The sequence below is a fragment of the Gorilla gorilla genome, chromosome 2, assembly GCF_029281585.2.
Source record: "Gorilla gorilla gorilla isolate KB3781 chromosome 2, NHGRI_mGorGor1-v2.1_pri, whole genome shotgun sequence".
NCBI classification, from domain to species: domain Eukaryota; kingdom Metazoa; phylum Chordata; class Mammalia; order Primates; family Hominidae; genus Gorilla; species Gorilla gorilla.
The window spans coordinates 136,058,286-136,075,635 of NC_086017.1; the positions used below are offsets into that span (position 1 = coordinate 136,058,286).

The 17,350-nt window shown below is 45.1% G+C and overlaps 1 protein-coding gene across 1 annotated transcript in view; it reads right to left on the minus strand.

Moving 5' to 3' along the window:
* Positions 1 to 13,940, minus strand: part of SLC12A8 (solute carrier family 12 member 8) — a 131,023-nt gene extending 117,083 nt beyond the window's left edge. The window contains exons 1-2 of the mRNA XM_004036210.5: positions 13,892 to 13,940; positions 12,513 to 12,608 (exon numbers count right to left, since the gene is read on the minus strand). Coding sequence (XP_004036258.4) covers positions 12,513 to 12,563 — 51 coding nt within the window. The 5' untranslated portion in view covers positions 12,564 to 12,608; positions 13,892 to 13,940. The remainder of the gene's footprint in view (positions 1 to 12,512; positions 12,609 to 13,891) is intronic.
* Positions 13,941 to 17,350: the final 3,410 nt, after the last annotated feature.

Sequence of the window (17,350 nt, forward strand, 5' to 3'; positions counted from 1 at the left end):
GAGATGGAGTCTTGCTCTATCACCCAGGCTGGAGTGCAGTGGCGTGATCTCGGCTCACTGCAAGCTCCACCTCTCGAGTTCACGCCATTCCCCTGCCTCAGCCTCCCCAGTAGCTGAGACTACAGGCGCATGCCACCACGCCTGGCTAATTTTTTTGAATTTTTAGTAGAGATGGGGTTTCACCGTATTAGCCAGGATGCTCTCGATCTCCTGACCTCGTGATTCACCCTCCTTGGCCTCCCAAAGTGCTGGGATTACAGGCGTGAGCCACCATGCCTGGCTGACAATAGGATTTTTCTATGTTAAATGTCCTGATCCTGAAAAAGATACTGTGGTTAGGTAAAAAAACATTCTTGTTCTTAGGAAATAGACACTGAAGTATTTATGGATAAAAGGACATGATGTCTGCAAATTGTTTTTATATGGTTTAGAGAAAATATATACATATATAGAGAGAAAATGGTCTAATGATAAAGCAAAAAGGCAAAGTGTTAACAAGTGGTCAATCTGAATCGACTGAGTCAAGAGTATGTGGGGCTTTTTACTGTATTATTACAACTTTTCTGTAAGTATAAAATTTTGTCAAATAAATAAATAGGTTGCAAAACATTATGAATGTATTTAATATCATTGAACCGTACACATAAAAATAGTTAAGATGGTAGGCCTGGGGCAGTGGCTTATGCCTGTAATTCCAACACTTTAGGAAGCCAAGGCAGGAGGGCCACTTGAAGCCAGGAGTTTGAGACCAGCCTGGGCAACATAATCAGACCCCTTCTCTAGAAGAAGAAAAAAAAAAAAAAGGCCAGGTGTGGTGGCACATGCCTGTAGTCCCAGCTACTTGGGAGGCTGAGGTGGGAGGGTCGCTTGAGCCCAGGAGTTCGAGGCTACAGTGAACTATGCTCACGCCACTGCACTCCAGCCTGGGTGACAGAGCAAGACCTGGTCTCAAAAAAAAATAAAATAAAATACATTTTTATAACCAACTATAATAAACATGAAAATATAGTTCCAGAAAAAAATGGTATAAACCTTGACAATGTAAAAATAATAAAGCAACTATTAAAAAATGGAAATGAAATGAGAGAAATGGAAGGAAGTGTATGTGTGCCAATGTCCTATTTTTCATATGGGAAACAGGAAGTAAAATGATAACAAATTGGTAACCTAAGAAACTGAGGTATAAGAATATTATTTAAAGTTACAGTGAGAACAATTAGAAGACATGAAAACCAGAAGCCATTAGCAATGACTGACACTGGGGAATAGAAGTGAAGGAAGAAGGAAGGAAGGCTTTTCATTTCATGTCATGCTGTATTGTGTGAATCCTTCTCACTTCATGCATGTAGTACTTCTATGATAAAAACCCTAGACCAGCCACCGTGGCTCACACCAGTAATCCCAGCACTTTGGGAGGCCCAGGCAGGAGGATCACTTGAGTCCAGGAGTTTGAGACCAGCCTGGGAACATGGCGAAACCCCGTCTCTACTAAAAATACAAAAAATAAGCTGCGCATGGTGGTGTGCCCTTGTGGTCCTAGCTATTTAGGAGGCTGAGGTGGGAGGATCATCTGAGCCTGGGAGGTTAAGGCTCCAGTGAGCCATGATCGTGCCACCGTACTCCAGCTGGGAACAGAGCGAGACTCTGTCTCAAAGAAAAACAACAACAACAACAAAAACTAACTTATTTTACGTTTAAAGAAAAAATTACCACATTATTAGAAATATTTTAAAAACGGAATGGGTTTTTTGGCTGACCTGGCGTTAGGGATACCATTTATGGCTATATGTCATTTTATTCAGTGGATGAATTCACCAAAAGATTCCTGTGATTTCAACCACATTTTAAAATGTATTGAATACATGGAATACTTAAAGATGGTGAATCCTTTTGTAAAATCAACGTCTACCTCAAAATTCTTTGTGTATCTCTAAGCTTTTAAATTTGTTTTTGCTTTGTGTTATTCTTTACTAATAACTACCTAAAATTAAAAAGGAAAGTGACTCAAAAGGAGTCATGGCTTTCGGTTTTAAGTTGAATTCTATGAACACTGAGACTCATGGTAGAGCAGGAACGCAACTATTTTTGGCTTAGTGAGGGTTGCTCGGCCACCATTGCCTCAAGTTAATCAGTAAGCTCCTAAAGCCTGTAACCAGGGACAGTGACCATGGATGTGATTTACCGGATATCTGCAGACTGGGAAAAGAACATGCTAGTATTTTTACACAGGTGAGTGGTTTTTACCACACTACCCTTTTTTCTTTCTTTCTGACTCTTCATGTGGGGAAGAAGACATTCACACAACAAATCAAAAACAAACAGGCTGGACATGGTGGCTCACATTTGTAATCCCAGTGCTTTCAGAGGCTGAGGCGGGAAGATCACTTGAGGCCAGGCAAGGAGTTCATCACCAGCCTGGGAAACATAGTGAGACCCCATCTCTACAAAAAATTTAAAAATGTGCCAGACATGGTGGCATGTGCTGTGGCCCTAGCTACTTGGGAGGCTGAGGTGGGAGGATCCCTTGAGTCCCAGGAGTTTAAGGCTGCAGTGAGCTATGATCACATCACTGCACTTCAACCTGGGCAACAGAGTGAGACCCTGTCTCTAAAAACAAAAAACAAAAGGAATGTAAATAGGACCTTTCTCCCAAGCAGTGGTAAATGTTAAAGCATTATTGTATTAGAAATGCATCAAAGCCGGGTGAGGTGGCTGATACCTGTAATCCCAGTACTTTGGGAGGCCCATGGGAGGATCGCTTGAGCCCAAGAGTTCAAGACCAGCCTGGGCAAAATGGCAAAACCCTGCCTCTACAAAATATTTTTAAAATAACCAGGCATGGTGGCATGCACCTGTGGTCCCAGCTACTCAGGCCCAGGAGGTTGAGGCTGCAGTAAGCCATGATTGAAAAAAAAAAAAAAAAGAAAAAGAAGCATCAAAGCTTAAATAGGTACTACCTCTAAAGTCTTTTCACGTCAAGCGCAACCACCCTTTGATTAAGGTGTTAAAATTCAGAAAGAAAAAATTTAGGAATTAGATTAAATTATACTTGATAATTATTGAAGAGCACAAAGAGATACTGAATTGAATTATACTGAAGTATGTGCATTTCTTTTTAATTTAATTTTTTTTGAGATGGAGTCTCGCTCTGTCACCCAGGCTGGAGTGCAGTGGTTTGATCTCAGCTCACTGCAACCTCCGCCTCCTGGGTTCAAGTGATTCTCCCACCTCAGCCTCCTGAGTAGCTGGGATTACAGGCACCTGCCACCACACCCAGCTAAACTTTTTTGTATTTTTGTAGAGACGGCGTTTCACCATGGTGGCCAGGCTAGTCTCGAACTCCTGACTTGAGGTGATCTGCTCGCCTCGGCCTCCCAAAGTGCTGGGATTACTGGCATGAGCCACCTCGCCCAGCCATATGTGTATTTCTCTTAATCCTACTACAATTAATTGATAATGTTCTAAGAATATAGAACTATCTAATGTTTTAACTGTTATTCTGAAGAGATGTGTTTTGGTCAGAGAAAGTATAAAATGAATGAAAAGGTAAGCTAAAACTCAGTTACTCTCCCCTACAGGAAGCCAGGGTGTTCAATCAGGCCAGGCGGCCAGAGGAAAAGCACCACCTAATGGCACCTTATTCAAATTACAAGAATAGTACTTCAGAGGCATTACCATAGCATCTAGGCTTTCCTTGCAAACCCCAGACGATTAAATGATGGCAAATGCAGTATTTTGTCTATATCTGACCATGGATGAAATTTACCTTAAGGCAGTAAGAAGGTTTGAAGTTACCTAGTCCCTCTATTCATAGCTAGGTGGAATGTATTAACCATGTTTTTTTTTAAAAAAAAAAAAAATCTGTATCTAATGATGTTATGACAACTTAAAAATCTTGTGGACCAAGGACATGAAAAACCTCTACAATGAGAACTACGAAACACTGATGAAATAAATTAAAGAGGACACAAACAAATGGAAAGACATCCCATGCTTAGAATTATTAATGAGAAGCCGGGCATGGTGGCTCAGGCCTGTAATCCCAGTACTTTGGGAGGCCGAGGCGGGCGGATCACCTGAGGTCAGGAGTTTGAGACCAGCCTGCCCAACATGGTGAAACCCCGTCTCTACTAAAAACACAAAAATTAGCCAAGCGTGGTGGCAGGCACCTATAATCCCAGCTACTCGGGAGGCTGAGGCAGGAGAATCGCTTGAACCCGGGAGGTGAAGGTTGCAGTGAGCTGAGATCGCATCATTGCACTGCAGCCTGGGGGACAAGAGCGAGACTTCGTCTCAAAAAAAAAAAAAAAAAGAATTATTAGTGAGAAGAATTTCTATTGTTAAAACGGCCATACTATGCAAAGCAATCTACAGAGTCAATACAATCCCTATTGAAATACCAATGACATTGTTCACATAAATAGAAAAAAACCCCCTAAAATTTGTATGAAACAACAATAAAAAATGAGCCAGAATAGCCAAAGCAATCCTGAGCAAAAAGAACAAAGCTGAAAGCATCACACTACCCAACTTCAAAATATACTACAAAGCCATGGTAGCCAAAACAGCATGATATTGGTATAGAAACAGACACATAAACCAAAGGAACAGAACAGAGAATCTGGAAATAAATCCACATATTTACAGCCAACTGATTTTCAACAAAGGTGCCAAGGACATATATTGGGGAAAGGACACCCTCTTCAATAAATGGTACTAGGAAAACTGTATATCCACATGCAGAAGAATGAAACTAGACCCCCATCTCTCAACCTATACAAAAAGCAACACAAAATGGATTAAAGACATAAATGTAACACCCAAACTATAAACCTGCTAGAAGAAAACATAGGGGGCATGCTTTGGGACATTGGTCTGGGAAAAGGTTTTATGGCTAAGATTTCAAAAGCACAGGCAACAGAAACAAAAATAGACAAATGGGGTCATATTGATCTAAAAAGTTTCTGCACTGCAAAGGAAACAGTAGAGTGAAAAGACAACCTGTAGAATGGGAAAAAATATTTGCAAGATATTCATGCAACAAGGGACTAATATCCAGAACATACAAGGAACTCAAACAACTCAACAGCATAAAATGACTAATCCCATTAAAAAGTGGGCAAAACATCTAAATAGACATTCCTCAAAAGAAGACACACAGATGGCCAACAGGCACATGAAAAAATGCTCAACAGCACTAATTATCAGGGAAATGCAAATCAAAACCACAATGAGATACCACCTCACACCTGTTAGAATGACTATTATCCAAAAAATGTAAAATAACAAGTGTTTGTGGGGCTTTGGAGAAAAGGGAACCCTTGTGCACTGTTGGTGAAAATGTGAATTATTACAGGCATTATAGAAAACAATATGGAAGCTCATTAAAAATTAAAAATAGAACTACCATATGATCCAGCAATCCCACTGTGGGTACTTATCCAAAGGAAAGGAAATGAGTATATCAAAGGGATGCCTGCACACCCATGTTTATTGCAGCCCTATTCGCAATAGCAAAAGGAGTCAACTTAAGTGTCCATCAACAGATGAATGAATAAAGAAAATGTGGTAAATGTATACAATGGAAAACTATTTAGCCATAAAAATGAATGAAATCCTGTCATGTGCAGCAACCTGGATGGAACTGGAGGTCATTAGGTTAAGTGAAATTAACCAGGAACAGAAAGACAGATATCACATGTTCTTATCCATATGTGGGAGCTAAAACAGTTGACTTCATTGAGCTAAATAGTAGAATGATGGTTATCAGAGGGTGGGAAGGGGACTGGGGGGATGAAGAGAGGTTGGTTAATGGGTATAACTGTATAGTTAGATAAAAAGAGTAAGTTCTAGTGTTCTATAGCAAAGAAGGGTAACTATAGTTAACAATAACTTATTGTGTATTTCAAAATAGCTAGAGGAGAAGATTTGAAATGCTCCTAAAACAAAGAAATGATAAATATTTGAGGTGATGGATAACCCAATTACCCTGATTTGATCATTACACATTGTATATATGTACCAAAATATCATATGTACCCCATAAATACATACAATTATTATATATCAACTTAAAAATGTTTTAAAATCTTGCTGGCCTAGGAAAGACTGACCCTCTCAGATCTAGTCAATTCTCAGAGAGAGCAAAAGGCTTAGCCATGAACACAGCTTTCTCAAGCAAAACAACCAATGCTGAGTCTATACCACCAAAGACCACCTCCTCATCTAACTCACACACCAAGCCAAGATTTCTCCTGACCCAAATCATCCCAGAGCCAGACACCTGGCAACCAGAGGCCACCCCTATAACCCAGAGCCCACTAGAATTGTTCAAACTGCCAGTCCTAAGCTGTCCACTGTGCCCTGCCTTTCCTCTCCTGCAGAAACCCCAATAAACCCTCACTCCTGTCTTCAGCCCCCTGAGCATCCCTGGTGCTTCCCCTGTGACCCTGTGTGGCATAGTGTATTCTCTCTTCTCAAGCAAGGTAAGTAACAGAAATCTTCTTTCAGTGGCATTGACCTCTGCATGTTCTCACCTCTGTAAGTTAAAATACGGCAGGTACAAATGAGTCACAGAACCCTGCCTAACTCATTTCAGTGAAGAACACTTTCACTCCAGTTTCTAGGTTGGACACTTTTATCCAGAAAATGTCCCCACTCTATTTTTTACAAATATGCAGCATTTGGGGCCCAGTTGTCATTTTCAGGCAAAGTAACCAACAGGTCTTTAAAGTGGAAAGGGGGAAAGACAGAGGAGAAAGAGGAAAGGATGTCAGTGTGCATATGAAATGCTTCCGCCGCATCTCAATCCTGAGAACAGGATCTGCTATTACTTCTCTCCAGCTCCAGGAGCATAAGCCTCTTGTCTTCTGCTGCCTTTAAAGTTGCTTCTGTCCATTGACCAGAGGTGGTTTCATGGTGAAGCTAACAGCTTAAGCCTTAGGATGCATCATTTGGCATCTGGTCCCTTCCAAAGATTATGCCAAATTTTCTATTTGCAATTTGTATCCTTTTTACTAGAGAGTCCATAAAAATGGTATAAGCTTCATGCCCTACAAAACCTGGGATAGTGAGGGGGTCATGGCCCTAGGAATCCCAGAATTGAGCCCTGCTCTTCCACCCAACCATTTGGGCCCCAGTGTCCTCATCTTAAAAAGAGGGGCTTCAAGAGATATAAACATGCTTAAAGAAAAAAAAGAGGGGCTAACAAGACCGTCTTGTCTGAAGTTCCCTTTTCCTTCCTCCTCAGCAGCATTCATTTTTCTACATCTGCTAATAAAGCAATATGCTATTGCCTGGCACATGGCTGCTGAGGCTCACTTTGCATATTGCTTTTTAAAGATGCTAAAACAGCCCTGAAAAATGCATAGTAAAAATAAAAGTCAGTTCTTAACCATACACTGGCTAATGAGCACTCAGAAAATATGAGCCAAGCTTTTGCAATGAAGCCTGACACCCATACTCAAAATTGGATACGTCAGGGTCAACTCAGGGCTGTGTTCTGGGGCCAGTAGCCTTGCTTCTAACCTGGTTCTGCCTTCTAACCTTGCTCTGGGCAAGTCATTCAATATTTACGTCCTCCTGGACCCACTACTGCTGGAACTCAAGTCTCTGGGCTTGCTTCTTGACACGACAAGCAAATGGACTAGGCCAGAAGATCTCTGAGGACTCCTCCATGTCTTGATTGTTTGGTTCTATTTCTATCTACCTCTCTTGCCAGTGCCACTTCTCTATTCACCATTGCCCCAAAACTTGACCAGGCTCTATCTTACCACACCAAGCTAACTCAGGTAAGCCATCTAATTGAAGAGGAAAAGACAGAGAAAAAGTGTGTATTAGTCCGTACGTGCATTGCTATAAAGAAATACTTGAGACTGGGTAATTTATAAAGAAAAGAGGTTTAATTGGCTTATGGTTCCACAGGCTGTACGGGAAGCATAGCAGCTTCTGCTTCCAGGGAGGCCTCAGGAAACTTTCAATCATGGTGGAAGGCAAAGGCGAGGCAGGCATCTTATGTCACCAGAGCAGGAGCAAGAGGTCCTGGGAGGTGCTGCACACTTTTAAACAACCAGATTTCATGAGAACTCACTACTCACTATCAGAACAGCATCGAGGGAATGGTGCTAAACCATTCATGAGAAACCACCCCCAGGATCGAATCATCTCCCACCAGGCCCTACCTCCAACACTGGGAATTACAATTAAACATAAGATTTGGTGGGGACACAGATACAAACCATGAGAGAGCAAGAGAGGAGAGGACACAGAAGGGAAAGAGCTGGGACTCTGTACAAGAAGACGGAGCAGAGTCAGAACCCAGGCAGGTCTCAGCGACCTGGAAACTCCTCCTCCTGTGCTTGGGCCAGACACAACGGTTCTGACGGGGAGCCTGCTCCCACAGCCTGCAGTGGGTTTTTTCTAGAATAATTAGCCAGACTTTGGCCTGCAGACCTCCTAGAAAAGGGTCCACATGGACCCACTAGTGCTACACTTCAAGTCTCTGTGGTAGAGCAGAATGCAGAAAAGCATGAATCCAGTGTACTAGTTATATTGGTTCTTGGTGACTTATTCTCAGGCCAGCTTCCCTTTTAAGTTCCTGTTGAGACCCTCCAACCCTGAGAGAAGAAAGACAAAAGCCTCAGGCTAGCTGGAGGCACTTCTTATTCCATAAGAACTAGGAGATTGCTGTTGTTTTTGTACTTGTTTTAGTATCTCCAGCAGGAACTGGGGATCCTGGCAAGAACTGTCATTCAATAAACACCTGGTAAATGAAACCGAGTTTTCTCCCTATTCCCAACGCTAAGAGCATGAGATTCCGCTGGACTTCAGACCTCCACACAGCTTGTCAGCTTGCCATCTGTTTTTGTCTCAGGCTACCTGCTTTCTCCTGCCAACTCAGTCTTCCTGAAACACCCAGATCGTCACAGTCCTGTCTGCCCAGTACCTAGCACAGACAAGCACCCAATCATGGCTCATTAGCCTTCTGTTCACCTCCCTCTGCACCGGCTGTTTCTTTCTTAGTTTTCAAGCCCCAAGTTTCACAGCCTACTCCACTGGGTTTCTGAGTGCAGTCGGCTTCAGCCAATCATCAAATGAGCATTTTACTTAGTGCTTGTCATGAGAGAGGCACTGGCCCAGACCCTTCCACATATGGCATCTCCTTTAATCTCATAAAAACCCTGAGAATCAGGTCCACTCACCCCATCACATAGTTGTGGAAATAGACTGGGAGCCTGTGGGTAACTTGCCCAAGGGCCCAGCCTATCCAGCAGCACAGTCAGAATGGGAAACCCAGAACCCAGGTTTGAGTCTACCACCAGAGCACACAAAGTGCCTCCAGACGGAGGCCCCTGGAATAAGACTTGGTCTGCCAGCAGTTCAGTGGGTCTCCAAACACACACTCACATTCCCAAACCACTCCAGACTCACCCAGGCCTAGAAAGCACACATCATCCTCAATAGACTGCCCACCCAGCAGGTTGTCTGGAACAATGTCCCACATTCTGGTGTTGGCCCAAGGTATGATTTTGGGTTTGAGACTCCTGCCTTAGGTCTTCTGCCTGACTCAGCTATGCTGAGTCATGCATTGATTTGCCAATGGATCCTTCTGCTCATTTATACCACTACCCCTTGGATTAAATACATACTCCCCTTAGTTTAATTATTAGCCATTTATATAATATAAGCTGAATGCTGACCAGGAACCAAGCACTATACCAAATATTTACACAAATTATCTCTTTTAATTGTCTTCATTCTCTATGGTAGTTTCAATCACTGGGCAGTCATTTTGTAGGTGAGGAAATGGAGGCTTAGTGAGGTTACGAAACTTGTTCAAGGTCACAAAGTATTAGAGCCAGGACTTGACCCAGGCAGCACATGCACCCTCGACCACCACACCATTAACACTCAGATCTACAGCTCCTTCCCAGCTGGTTCACTTATTACTGACCAATCTACACACACACACACACACACACACACACACACACACACAGAGAGAGAGAGAGAGAGAGAGAGAGAGAGAGAGCGAGAGAGAGCTACCCTATCTGGTCCTAAAATGATTAAAGCCAAACCAAGAGTCCATTCATTCACCCTCCACCTAACTTCCAAGTGTCCCCACCCTTGCCAAACTTCCTGTGAGCTACTGTCTAATCACCATGACCAAGAGAAGAGCAGGTCAAGACTGAAGGTGGCATGACACCCACTAGCCTGTCTTCCCACTGGGCACTGCCTCCTAATCTTGTGTTCTGCAGGCCCCAAAGCTCCTAGCAGAATTTCTGATCCCCAAGACTGGAATAAAATTGTTCAAAGGTTCACAGGAAATTTCTTGAGGGCCAGCCACTCCTAGAGTTCAGCTTCCAGCATTTTAGCCACCTAACTTACTCTCTGTCCCCACGCAGAGGTCCTTAATTTGCCATCTGGGTGGCTTTGCTTATACCATTTGGAGCAGGAGGCACATAGCAAAAAGGATGAAAGCTTGGGACTTGGCATCAAACATGCCTGGCTTTACAGTGCTACAGTTCTTCTTGTGTCAAACCAAAATAATCATATCAACTTCAGAATGTTGTAGTGGAGATAAATGAGGTAATGCATATTAAGTGCTCAGTATACAGTAAGTGCCCACTAATTGGTAGCTATTATCATTTTCTCACCCTCCCACCTGGAATATGCTTCCCAAGTCCACCATATGTTCCACTTCCACCATTACTTTAAGACTTAATGCAAATGGCAACTCACCCAATTCCTAGCCAGGTAAGTTCAGTTCAGTAGAACCAACACTGATGGGGCATCTTCTATACACAACACACCATGCCAGGTATTGGGGATACAAAAATAAATAAGACATGCCCCTGAATGTCTTTAGGGTTCACAGCTTTAAGGGAGACAGAAAAGAAGCAGCTCATTTCAATGCTACATGGTAAGTGCAGTGACACAGGATGCTGTGGAACAGAAGCGGTGAGTTAACCATCACGGAGGGCCCTGGGGGCCAAGATGAGGAGTCTGAGCTGAATTCTGAAGGCAGTGAGAAGCTATTGAAGGAATTTAAGCAGAGGGGTCAAATGCACAGATCTATGCTTCATAAAAGCATCACTTTAGTAGCAATGTGGAAAAAGAACTTAGGAGAGTATGAATCATCCAATCAAGAAATGGTACCTTAACAAGACAGTGCAGGGGAGGGAGAGAGAAAGAAAGGATGGATTTCTAAATCATGAACACCAAAGGCCTTAAAATTGGGCATTGGGCCATGTCCAATCCTTCGATGTTTAGCTATTAAGGGAGAAGGAGGCAACACAGAGGTCATTGTATCCATCACATTTTAGAAATCAACTCTCTCTTAGGGCACTTATGACAATTTAACTTGCATTGTAGTTTTCTGTTGTTTGTTCATGTGATCAATCAACTAAAATTTACTGTCCACTTAAATACCAATTTAAATACTTAAATACCACTTAAATACTTGGGTGAAGGTTTCAGTGACAAATTGTTGATAAGAAGCATCAGCAAAGATCAAGGGAAAGATATAAGCTCTGGGGAATGGTGTGGTTCAGCTGGAAGCTGTGGCAGGAAGAAGATGTGGGGAACTCGACTTGAGACTCAGGTGGGGTCAGACTGTATAGGGCTGAGGCTGAAGAGTTTGAGCCCTGAGTGGTGCACATGAGGAGACACTGAAGGTTTTAAAAAGGGGAGAGAGGAACAGATGCCATCACAGGGGAGATCTCAGAATGTCTTATTTGTCTCTCCTTTGGGAATTCCTGGGCCTCACATTTTCTATCTGGGTTTCTTGTTCATGTTGATTCTCTCCCCTCTGATGGGGCTTGTCCCCCTGTTACAAGGCTGGGAAACCCTCCTGCCACTCTCTAGAAGCAGGACAGAAACCCAAAGGATGGTGAAAACTTCATGTTGAGTGATCATGGATGGCAAAGACCCTGGGTGCACATAGTTTCTGGATAAACACTTTAGTATGGTTTATTATTATTATTATTTCTTAAGGGATCAGCTCTCCATTTCTGGGTAGAGCCACTTCAATTCCATATCTACAGAATGCATGTAACTAATGATCAGCAGGGAGAAGATAAAGAAAAAAGAAAAAAAAAATAGCAAACACCAGGGCATCCAGAAATCCTTTTGGCTTCAGAACATAAGAGTTTTTTCAGAAATAAATTTACCTTCTTACATTGGTTTGATTCAGAATTAAAATGAATTCATATTATCTGAGTCCTCACTGTGACTGTCTGTGGAATACCTCTCAGGATGGAGTTTGGAGTTGTGGGGGATCCCAGGATTCAAAATCCACCACAAATAACGCCAAAGGTTTTCTGTATATGAACTGTTAATAATGGCTATAATATTTTGGCTATAATATTTTCTCATTGAACTGGATGACCAAAATAGACTTTGGAGTTAATTACGTCTAAAGGGTGCACTGTAATGTTTGCATCCAGCCCACTGTCTGGGGATCCCCGTGCTCACAGGCCTCCATCACAGACCCCGGCACATCCTGAGCCTACCTGCTGGGCTGCCTCATGGAAGAGCTCCTGCACCTGGGACATCTGGGTCATTCTCCAGCAAGCAGGGATCCTGGTGATCTGGACAGGGAGACTGCTCTGGAAGGTAACAGCATCCTTGGTCAGGCTGGCTTCTCCTCTCCTCTCCCTTTGTTGTCCATCCTTTCTCTCTACTAGAATTGTTCAAACTACCAGGCGAGGCCCTGGCTGAGGAAGAAACCTTGTCTACCTCATCTGGAAACTTGGCCGGGTTACCTTTTTGGTACCCAGGTAGATCCCGCTGGTCCTTCAGAGCCCACCTGTGCTCAAACCTTGCTGCCCTAGAGCCTCAGGCACTCCCAGCTCTCTCCTTCCCTGAGCTCCTTAAATACGTGAGGGTCAGAGCCAGCTGCCCTGCTGCCCAGCCCTTGAGGACACAGAGTCACACTCCTCTCCCACCCTCAAGTGCCTCGTGAACCCCTCTCTCCAGGAGGAGGGCATCATGACGCACTAGACCTGGCTGCAGGTGGTGAGTGAATGTAGCTGTGCCCTGAGCAGAGGGGAGAGGGGCCATGAGGAGGCTGTTTTGGGGCCCTTCAGGAGCAGGGCCGGAGAAGGGTAGGGGATTGAAGAGGGTGAGTGAGAAAAGGCTGGACAGGACTAGGGCAGCTCCTCAACCCACCCCCAGGCACCCTCCCCTTCGCGCTGGACCTGGCTTTCCTTGAGGGGAGGAGGGAGTTTGTCCCCTTGACCTGTGTGGCGCCTCTCCCCAGCACAGTGCTGCAAGGTAGATGGGGCTCAGGACCCTTTGGAAGAAGGAGGAAGGGGGAGGAAGAGAGCAAGGGGGAGGGGTAGAGCTGATCGTCGTGGGAAGAAGGCGACTAAGGACAGCAGCCAGCGCTGGCGAGGAGGGAAGGCGCCCGGAGCACTGAGTGGGGGGTTGGGGGAGGAGGGTTAGCCCAGTGGGAAGCTGGGAAGGCTGGGGGACTTGGTGGGCTGCAGTCCTGCCAAAAGCCGGGTGACAGGTAGGGAGCCAGAGCACCCGGGTGTCCCCGGCTGCCCGCGCCGCACAGAGCAAGGGACCCCAGGCCTCCGCTGGCCCTTCCCGCCGCCCCGCAGCCTCCGCCCACATTCACCTGGCTCCTCCGCGGAGCCCCTACCCTCACGTTTGGGCCACGCTGGGACCCGGGCCCCTTGGCACCCCACGCAGACGCGGACCCGCACCCCAAGTACTGGGGCCAGGCCCGTGTGCCGGCGCGCGGGTGACCGGCGGTAGGAGAGGATCCACCTGGGCGGGGAGGTGGGGGCAAAGGTGACCCCAGGCCTGGCTCCTAACTGCGGGCCGGGGAGAGGAACTGTCCCGAGACCACCCTCTCCACCCCCCACAGCCCTTCCGCCCTCACCTGCTCCTGGGACAGCCAGCTCCCAGCGCCCAGCCCGCCCGGTCCCCGCCCCGCCGCCACGTGGCTGCCCCGGCTCGGCTGCGCGGGTCCCAGCTGTCCCGTCCCGGCGGGGGCACCCCTGCCACGCCGGCACCGGGAGTCTCGGGCCCAGGTGGAGAGGGGGCGCTGCAGAGGCTTTCCCTCCGCAAGGGTCGGGCCTTCGCGCCTACCTGGACAAGAACATTCACCTGGGTAGGGGCAGGGCTGGGGGAAAACAGGGAGTAGGGGCCGCAAGCCCACAGGCTCGACGTGACCAGCCACTGCCTCTCCCCCCTCGACAGTGCCACCAGCGGAGATGCCCAGCCCCGGGACCAGGGGACTGGGGACAGGAGCCTACCCTGTGCGGCTCTGAGGAGTGGCTGTGAGCACTGCACGCAGGACTGAGAAAGCCCGGGATAAGCCCGGAGTGCAGGGAAACCCGCAGCCCCCTGGGCAGATGTGGAGAAGCATCTGGACAAGCTGACCGAGACCCCGGTACGGGGGGTCTCCGTGTGTGCCTGGCTGCGTGATCAGGTGACCCCAGACTCTGAGGGCATGGAACTGCTTTTGCCAGGAAAGCGCTCTGGGCATGCTGTGCAGGGGTGAATTACCCTTACCCCCTTCACCAAGACCCAGAACTGCCTTTCCTAGGGGTGAAGTAAGGTTTCCAGGGCCTCATGTTGCAGAAAAAAAGAACCCTAAATTAACATACAGAGAGATTAAATTATCTCCATTCCCAATCTGGCATATTTCCTAAACCTTAAATAACTTGAGAGGCTTCCATGTGGGCTTCTGAGAAACAGGAGGGCAGCTGGGAGAACTTCCCACGCCCACAAGCCTTTATGTGAAAATCCCTAAAAATAGAGGTTGTTCTTTTAAAAACAAAAGGGAAGACTAAGCCATGGGAACACTGACAGAACGTAACCTCTCGCTTCTGCTCCAGCAAAGACGTGTGTGAAGATATAGAACATCATATTTGCCATTTTTACCATTTTAAGTGTACAGTTCAGTGGTATTAATCACACACAATATTGTCCAACCATCATCGCTATTTCCAAAACTTTCATCGTCCCCAATAGACACTCTGTACACACTAAGTACTAACTCCCCGTTTCGTCTACCCTCAGAGGTAACTCCCCTCATCTACTTCCCGTCTCTATGGATTTACCTATTTTGTGTATTTCATGTAAGTAGAATCATACAATACTTGCCCTTTTGTGTCTGGCTTACTTCACTCAGCATAATGTCCTCAAGGTTCATTCATGTTGTAGCATGTGTCACAATTTCATTCCCAGCAAAGAAATTTTTAATAACCTATCTCTGCCAGAAAAAAAGACCCCCCAAAAGTTACAGATTAACCATCTGTGAACAAAGGATGAATGGGCGTACAGGCTGACACAGTCACGTTACTGGAATCCATTATGCAGTCACCGCTTGGCATCTGCAGGAGATTAGTTCCAGGCTCCCTGACCAATACCAAAATCCGTAGATGCTTAAGTCCCTGATATAAAGTGATGTAGTATTTGCATTTAACCTACACACATCCTCCCACATACTTTAAGTCATCTCCAGATTACGTATAATACCTAATTCAAGGCCAGGCACAGTAGCTCACACCTGTAATTCCAGCACTTTGGAATTACAAAAATTCCAAATCTCCAGGCCAAGGTGAGAGGATCACGTGAGCCCAGGAATTCAAGACCAGCTTGGGCAACATGGTGAGAGCCTATTCTTTTCCCCACAAAAGAAATTTTAAAAATTAGCTGGGCATGGTGGTGCATGCCTGTAGTCCCACCTACTTGGGAGGCTGAGGTGGGAGGATTGCCTGAGCCCAGGAGGTTGAGGCTCTAGTGAGCCATGATCATAGCACTACATTAAAGCCTGAGTGACAGAGTGAGATCCCGTCTTAAAAAAAAACAAACAATCAAACAAAAAAAAAACTATGTAAATTGTTGTTATACTGTATTGTTTAGGGAATAATGACAAGAAGAAAACTTTGTACATGCTCAGTACAGCTGCAACCATGCTTTTTCTTTTAACCAAATATTTTTGACCTGCCTTGGTCAAATCCACAGATATGAAGGGCTGACTGTATTTCCACAGATTCATCAGAATTATCAGCAGAGTCATTTTTCTTATTCACTTTTGGTGGGTCATACATGACACTGCTCTTTTTTTTTTTTTTTTTTTGCCTCAAGCTGGTTTCCTGTTTGCTGTCACCTTCCGACGAGTCTCCCTCTAAGTGTCAACATGAATTTTGAAGAATCTGCATTCAATTCCATATCAGCCTGAGTTAAAAACTTTAGAATGGGGAATCCACCTCTCGCTTTATAACCACCTACTTCCTGTCACTCGTCATTTTCTAAATAAATGAGAAGTTCCCTTCAAAGCTTATAAGCATCTTCTAAACCCAGAAACAAATATAGTTGTTTATTTTCTTCATGTTAAGGCTAGAGAAACCTGCCCTTTGCAAAGAAAAATATATATATATATATATATATCCTGCTTAATGTAGATTTTTCTTATAACAATAACACTAACCTTAAAAAAACAAAAAAACAAAAACAAAAACAAAAAAACCTCATGTTGAAAAATAGTATCCTGGCTGGGTGAGGTGGCTTGCACCTGTAATCCCAGAACTTTGGGAGGCTGAGGCAGGTGGATCATCTGAGGTCAGGAGTTCGAGACCAGCCTGGCCAACATGGTGAAAAACTGTCTCTACTAAAAATACCAAATTTAGCCAGGTGTGATGGTAGGCACCTGTGATTCGGGAGGCTGAAACAGGAGAATTGCTTGAACCTGGGAGGTAGAGGTTGCAGTGAGCTGAGATCATGCCACTGCACTCCAGCCTGGGCGACAGAGTAAGACTCTGTCAAAAAAAAAAAAAAAAAAAAAGAGAGAGAGAGAGATAGTATCCTGCATATCCTTTAAACATTGCCATTTTTAAGATACTGCCCTACATGAACTAGGAAAAGCATGTTTGTTGCATCATTACTTTGTAATACTTAAACAATGAGAACAACCTAAATGTCCATCAACAGAAGACTGCTTAGATAAACGGTACAGCCATACTATGACAGCTGGCATTAGAAATAATTAGGTGTTTCTGGGCTGGGTGCAGTGGCTCACGCCTATAATCCTAGCACTTTGAGAGGCTGAGGCCGGCGGATCACCTGAGGTCAGGAGTTTAAGACCAGCCTGGCTAACATTTGTTTTGTTGTTTTTTTTTGAGACAGAGCCTCGCCCTGTCGCTCTGGTTGGAGTGCAATGGCATGATCTCGGCTCACTGCAACCTCTGCCTCCTGGGTTCCAACGATTCTCCTGCCTCAGCTTCCTGAATAGCTGGGATTACAGGCGCCTGCCACCATGTCCAGCTAATTTTTGTATTTTTAGCAGAGACGGGGTTTCACCATGTTGGCCAGGCTGGTCTCGAACTCCTGA